Source organism: Uloborus diversus, chromosome 1, assembly GCF_026930045.1.
Source record: "Uloborus diversus isolate 005 chromosome 1, Udiv.v.3.1, whole genome shotgun sequence".
Taxonomy (NCBI): domain Eukaryota; kingdom Metazoa; phylum Arthropoda; class Arachnida; order Araneae; family Uloboridae; genus Uloborus; species Uloborus diversus.
Genome location: NC_072731.1, coordinates 211,309,728 through 211,317,564, shown reverse-complemented (window position 1 = coordinate 211,317,564; position 7,837 = coordinate 211,309,728). Strand labels below are relative to the sequence as shown.

General features: G+C 32.9%; 1 protein-coding gene across 1 annotated transcript in view; it reads left to right on the top strand.

The window, feature by feature from the left end:
- Nucleotides 1–1,446: 1,446 nt before the first annotated feature.
- Nucleotides 1,447–7,837, top strand: part of LOC129224676 (uncharacterized) — a 62,697-nt gene continuing 56,306 nt past the window's right edge. The window contains exon 1 of the mRNA XM_054859225.1: nucleotides 1,447–1,616. Within this exon, the coding sequence (XP_054715200.1) occupies nucleotides 1,549–1,616 (68 nt within the window). The 5' untranslated portion in view covers nucleotides 1,447–1,548. The remainder of the gene's footprint in view (nucleotides 1,617–7,837) is intronic.

Here is a 7,837-nt window from a genome sequence, read left to right as displayed (position 1 = left end):
ACTTTGACGACCAGTCATTCTTCTGAAAGAGCGATAACATCCAATCTCATCTTCTGTATGATTCCTTAAAACTTTAAAGTGAAATATTTCCTTGAGTTTTGGTCGCACGAATGTCTAGTTTTTTTGTGTTAGAAATAGTTTTCAATGGAGATTATCTCTCTAAATATTAGTTGGGGGACCTAGAGCCCGTATAAAAAGTTAAATTTCGTATTTTTTGACTCATTTTTATTTTCGCTTCAAAATTTCAATATCTTAACTCTGCATCTGATTTTGAACATTTTTGAAATTGTAAGTATACATCTATTACTAACGATTGCGAAAATAAAAGTTTTGCAGGTTAAAACGGAACACCCTGTATATTGTATCGTATAATTTGCAGTAAAAATTATTCCTGCAAACGGTTTGTAGCAAACTAATCTATTCCCAGAAAGTTTAACGCATTATGTTAACTACATTATTTAAACTACTAAAAGTTTTTTCTATAAAATTCTGTAAATATTTAACTCGGTGTTTCAATACATGACCGCAAAAATGTCAGGAAAAAATGTAGCAATGAACTGCAAAATACACATCTGATATAAAGATACAATATACAAAACGGAATTGTTTAAATAACTTAAAGTAAGATTTTTTTTTATTTGTTTCTCTTAAAAGCATTAGATTATTTTTTTTTTACTTTTAATTCTTGCAAAATAAAACAAAATTAGGGATAGTAATAATAATTGTGCCTCAAAATAAGGAAGATTTTCGCCTGATAGCATTTTTTTATGAAAAATAAAATCGTTTGTGCCACCTTTCGTTTATACATCTATCAGTGTTCATTTGATTAATTTTCATTATGACTTAAATTTAAGAATATGGAGACTCGGGTGAAATTTTTTCAAAACAGACAACGTAGTCGAATCCTATGCGGTGTTTGGTTTTTTTGTAAGTTTACTCTCTATTGTTGTTAACATTCTTACTCTATCGATTTTTTAAAAAAGACTTAAACTTTGTTTGAGGCGTTATGTAAAATATTTTCTTTTTAATAAGAGCCTTAAAATAACTAAAAAAATCTTTTCTTTTGTACATGTTTGGAGTCAAAAGGTGGGTGTGTGTACGTATGTAAACGAGGATGAATGGTGAGCTTTGTACAAATGGCTCTCGTCGGCTCACAAATAATAGGAAACGAGAAGGACGCCTTCCCCAATAATTGTTCCGGTAACAAGAAGATATTAGATGAGTAGTCCACACTTCCCACCCACCTGTGAAAACAATCTACTCTCGACATCCAAAAGGGAAAAGAAGAAGAAATAAAATCGCTTCAGAAGTTCCCAATCGCAACGGATTCCCGGCATCACATGACGTCCAGTCAGGCCCGGGATTGGGCAGCAAAGTTGCGTTACCCTCCCTCTGCTTTATGACGTCATCGGCCCTCCGAACGAAGACGGGATGCTGGAGCCGCATCTTAAAGACGAACGGAATTCGAGGTTAACCTGCACTCCGAAATCCGACACACGATCTGAAAATTGCATTCCCCCCTTTTTTAGCTCTCTATTATTTGAGGCGATGGACAGTCACCTGTTTTTGGTTTTGACGTTAATAGTCTTGGCGGAGGCGAATCTTGGATTCTTGGGGTGAGTCTTTCAAAACCTTCGAATTAATTTTCAGTAATATTTGCTTGGGCATGAATTGGAAATACTATGAACGATACGAATATTTGAAATAAAGTCCTCCCTTTGAAATTTGAAAGTTTTTGAGTTACCTAAAGGACATTGTATTGATATAATCCGCATATGAACACTATGAAATACTAACTAGTTCTTTGCAAAATGTTGTGACACATTGTCGTATTGTTTGCATTGCCTACCATTTTTCTAATTGGTTATTCAAAAAAGAATGTACTAACAGTAAAACTAGGAACGACTGCTGTTTAGTAAAAGTAACATTTGAGGTACGAATTAAGGAGCTAATGTGCCATACTTTAAACCTGTTCGGAACTAAAATAACCGCAAAAAAGGTGATTGTTGGCGGAGAAGGCACGGTGGATATTTTGAGTGTTTAATTTAGTTGAAATGAAAATGAGAAAATATTTCTGAAAGAGAAAATTTTCGTGTTTCATTAATAATATTTTCACTAATAATAGAGCATATATGTTTTAGAGAATCGATGAAATTTTGTACAATTAAAACCATGCTATGACTTTTTTTCGTAGCATAAAAATGAACATATGTCAAAAGTTTTTCATTAATAACGGGCGTAACTGTAAGGGATATTTTTGTCAGAGTTGAGAGAAATGATTCCTGAAAAGTGACACATTTACGAAACGGTTAATGGAAATAAAAAAGCAGTTATGAATAGTAATATTTTTACAAATCTCTCTATTGTAAACAAACAGGGGCATAAGAGTTTGATTGAAATCAGAAATTACGATTATTCAAAGCATTTTCATTTAAAAAAGAGGGAAACAAATTTTTTTTTTTTTTTTTTGATGCAAAAAATGATTTATGTTTCTTTATTTACCTTTATTTACTATCTAAATCAGAATACATAAATTATATTATATTTATTCGGGCCCTCTTTGTAGCTTGTATTATTTTCAATTTTTAATGAGCTGTTGCGTATTCTTATTGAAATTCTGGGCTCTACTATTACTCTTTTATTAACTTTTCTGATGATTGAATTTTAACGCAAAACTTAACAAAATGAAAAACTGAATTTGATACTTTTTTTAACGAAAACGAATAGTTTTTTTTTTTTTGTCGATATAATTATCCAATTCCACTTTGAAGTAATTGTTTTAACCAATGAGAAAGTAACAAATGATCAATTAACTTACCGCAATTATATATTTGGGGAAATATAGTGCCAATTTTTCATATAATACATTTCACATACCAAGTGTGAGAAAAATACGCATGATCGAGTTGACACTGGAGTGCTGCGCAGTACTTGAGTAGAATACGATCACTGCATAATTTTTACTTCCTTTTACAAAAAAGGAAGTATTGTATTCGCGAAAAAAATTTCACTCAAAAATCGACCTTAATTTCCATTATGCTCATTCCCGAATGAATGTTGAGTTTTTTTTTTTTTCGACTCGACCACACGTGGATAAGTGCCTAAGAACGTATGGACACGCGAAATATCTATTTTGACGTTTCCCGAGTTAATTACAACGAGTTTTCTCGTGACGTCTGTATGGACGCATGTATGTGCGTATGTATGTCGCATAACTCAAGAACGGTACGTCCTAGAAAGTTGAAATTTGGCACGTAGACTCCTAGTGGGGTCTAGTTGTGCACCTCTCCTTTTGGTTGCATTCGGGTGTTTTCTAAAGGGGTCTTTTCCCTTTTTTGGGGGGAGGGGGGAATCATTGTTAATTTCGATGTAAACTCAAGTGGTGTTACAATTTGGCGGACACGTGGCGATTTATCGCCAGTCTTTTGGTCGCCAACTTGGTGACAAATTTGACAATTTTTTTTAAAAATCTGGTTTTAATTTGGCCATTGTTGGTGATATTTAGAGAGTAAACTATTGAATCACATTAAAATTGTCAATAATGGGAAAATGACACTAAATTGGAGTAAAAGGAAGTCATGTGATGCATTCATTCGTTCGTTTGTGTACATTTTAGAAGCGGAAAGTGAGATTCAAAACATTCCCCCTTTAAACCTTGAAACTTTTACCAGCATAAACGATCAGTCCTAAAATACTATCCAAACATGAAAAAAAAATTAACACTTTTAATAATCAGCCTGAAAATACTTTACCACTTATCGCAAGATTTTATGTGTTAAAAACCAGAGTCAAAATACTTATAGTGCTAACAATCAAGAACTAATTAGTGAAATAGTAAGTAAATTATTTTTCTTACTTTTCTCAAATTATTTTCCTCTTGAAATGTCGTATGGCTAGTTGGCACAGTAGCGATGTCTTGAGCGCTCATCTGGCTTGAATATTCTAGGCAAAATGAAATTTCTATTGTAGTTTCGCATCGTGAGAGCTCAAATGCCTCCATCTCGTGCGTAACTCGACATCAGAATTCTCAAGTAATGATGGTTATTCGACTATAGATGAGCCACATGTAATAATGGAGTCTAGATACAAAGTCTGTAAATGGAGTGGAAGTGATGCGCAGTTCGACTAGAAACAACGAGAAAAAAACTTTTCCCACCTTTCTTAAAAACTACCAGTGACATCCAGTGACTGCAGTTTCATCATTTCTATGGACTCATCAGTAGTCAAAAACAGAGGTAGAAGCAGTGTCCTCTCATCGAACCTGAGGTTACCTTCAAACTGGTAGCTAAAATTATATTAGTATACCAACGCGAGTTCACAAGCAATGGTGAGACTCCACTCGTTTAGCTTTCTGTAAATATTAGTTATCAATTTGAAGATAATCTCAACTGAAGTATAAGGACATCTGCCTCCAGCTCGGTTAATAACTATTCCAGACCATCACATGGACGAAATTGCAATCTGTGGATATCCTAATCGGGTAGTCGGTAAATGCTTGTAGTTCTGCCTCAGCCCTGGCTTAAGAGCCGTAACTTACAACTTGTCACTGCTATAAAATTTCACTACCTTGCTTAAAATTTCTATCTATGCTGATCATAAGTATTAAAATTACTTTCGTGTTAGTTAAAATTTTATCCAACGAATAATGAGTCAGAAATTTTTCCCCAGCCTTGCTCAAAATTGTTATCAGAGCTAATAATAAATCACTAATAATATTGTTAAACCTTGTTGAAGAAGTTAATCAGAGTTCATAATCAGTCTCAAAACACTTTTCCAGTCTGCTGAAAATTTTATCAGCGTCAATCCTTTGAGGCGCAGAAAATTAAGATACTGAGCTGAAAGTAGTTTGATTCAGTTGAAGCAGCAGCATCAGTTGCCTGCAAATAATGATAGTCCAGGTGAACTCAAACGAAACACTACAATTTATACAATTAATAATATGTCAAAAACGATTTGACATCCCCTTTCAATATTTTATCAGCGCTATTGTATCAAATTGTTGTATTGTTGTATCTCTCTTTCGTTAAAAAAAAAAAAAAAAAAAAATGCTGTAAAATAATTTTTCAACTTACTTAAATTTTTTCTAAATGCTATTAATAAGACTAAGAATATACTTATTCCCCACAAGAGTACTTGATTGTCACACTATCTTGTTCGGAAGAACGCTTCTCACAATCTGCACTTTAAAGTTTTTTTTGTGATGCTCATAAGAATGAAAATTTTGACGACATCCGTTTAGTGATAAGTTTTTAAATGATACTTTTCTCAAGCCTCCTGTTAAGTTCTCTGCTCTCCAAGCCTTTTTTCCCTCTTTTTGAGCTTAATGTTCATTAAGGCTTCAAGAATGTTTTATATCGCTTTTCCATTTCTGACTCGTCTTTTGTGTGAAGCGTGAATAAATTTTTAAACAACTGAATAGTCATGCTATACGTTCCGACTTCGGTTCACATACTTAACTCAATTTATTGCAGTTTGCTTTTCCTCTCCGCCAGCATTTACGCAAACTTTTAACTCCTTCTCATCTGTTTCTGTCAAAATCATGGGCTAAGCTTTCTTTTCCTATTTCCCGTTCCTGTAATATTTCTGGGATAGAGAATACAAAGTTCTAGTTTAAAAAAATTCCAAAAATCAAAAATAAATACATTTATTTTATGCAAACATTTTTATTTATGTAATTTTCTTGAATAAAAAATCCTCACTTTTATGCACATAAGATACTTGAAACGGTCTCCTCTATTTAGTAAAGTTTTGAAGCGCATTGTCACCAAACCAAGTTTTAAATGCAATTTGCTGGAGGGGAATATTTTTTTTCTCTGTCTCAAAATGATTGAAGTAGAGATTTGCATCACTATGTTTGAATGAAGATAACGAAAACCAACTTTCTGCGTAATGTTTCTCAACTTGCTCTACTGTCCAGTGTCCACATGCATAAATAATAGGGATATTTTCCTTATCTGCTTTGCTGTCCTTCAGGAAGCTTACCAGTTTTAGATCAAAGCACAGGACCTAGCTGTGTGTATGATTTCATTTAAAATAACTTTGCTTTGCTATTAAATTGACATGTGCCCTTTCGTTTAAAACTATGAAGACATAAAAAATGACACAGACATAAAAAATGAGCTAAGAATGTGTTTGTACTTTCTATGAGAAACAGCAGACGTAATCTAAATTAATTTAAATATGCATTTATGAAATGACTACTGATAAGTGAAGTGAGATAAATACGTGACAGTGAATTTTCATTTATTTCGAGTTGCAAGAACATCTCACTATACGATCTTGCATGTAACTGAAAAACTGGAGTAAGCCAGACAACCTTTCCCAGTGAAAGAGGTCATATTACAGTTCTTGTACGTAATTATGTGTCCATTTACATTGATCCAAAAGTCGCCCTATTACTGGTGCTTAAAAACGGCGAAAAGAAAAATCCCTTCAAAAGAGAAAATAAGAGGATCATTGCATGTGGAATTTTGGACCAACTTCTTAACATGTGCAAAGAGGGATAGTCAGAGTAAGTACTGGTTAACAGCAGGTTATAATGCAAAAGGATGAAATTGAAAATCCCTTCTAATGGTATTATGCCAGTTCAGTGTTTTTTTTTTTTTTTTTTTTTTTTTTTTTTTTTTTGTCAGCGTGTAATGGAAGTCATTTTTCCACCTCTTGCAAGTGAATACTCGGGCAACTCAAAGGATCTGCCACCAAGCAATAAAGAAAAAAAAGAGGCCGTGTGGGAAAATTAACTTTTGTTTTGCAATAGGCATGTCAGTTTTGACCAAAATCAACTGATTTCCACAATTAATGGATATTGTTCGAGTCTTAGAAAAGTTTAAAATGTAAAGCATCATGTTATCTTGGTACCAGTACAATGATGATCAAATAATGCAACCAAAAAAAGAGACAATACAATATATTTCTAATGAAATATTTTCTATCTGATAGTACAAAATATTTTTGATCAAATGAATGAGTAACTAAAATAATTAATGAATAAACGAATAGATAATGAAACAATAAACGAACAAATAAGTAATAAATGAGTGAATCAAAAAAGTGAGTGAATAAGTAAATAGGTGAATGAATAAGTTCGTGAATTTTTGAATGGAGGAATGCAAATGAATTAACCAAAAAATGAATACAAAAATGATTTTATAAATAATTAAATGAGTAAAAGAAAAGAACTTTTTTGTCTTGGTTGACATTTCTCCCTTTTCTTCTATTTATCTTTATTTTTTCCTTTTCCAAAAAAAAATTTTTGTTTTTGTTTATTTCATTTCTTGGTGTTTTCCCCTTCCATTCTGCTTTTCCTTTCTTGCGGTTCATGGTTATTGAAATTTTCTTTTTGTTTAAGCTCTGGCTTAATCTTTGTCCAATTGAATTCTTTCTTTCGGCCTCTCTGTACCTCTGAGAGAGCTCCTGGCTTCTATTTGCATTTTTATTTAACACTGTCCTTTCCCCATCCAAATTTTCTGATTCATTTTTATCTGTCTTGCTTTGTTTATTTTTGTTGTTAACTTTTTTGTCTTGGTTGGCATCCCCCCCCCCCTTTTCTTCTATTTATCTTTATTTTTCCTTTTCCAAAAAAACTTTTTTTTTTTTAATTTCGTTTCTTATTGTTTTTTCTCTTCCATTCTGCTTTTCCTTTCTTGCGGTTCACGGTTATTGACATTTTCTTTTTGTTTAAGCTTTGGCTTAATTGTTGTCCAATTGAATTCTTTCTTTTGGCCTTTCTGTAGTTCAGAGAGAGCCTCTGTTCGCATTCGTATAGGTTTCTTACCGGTTTAGAATTTTCTCGTTGGTGTTTGGCTAATCCGCAATTTTTATCTTTTAAGCTGTATGC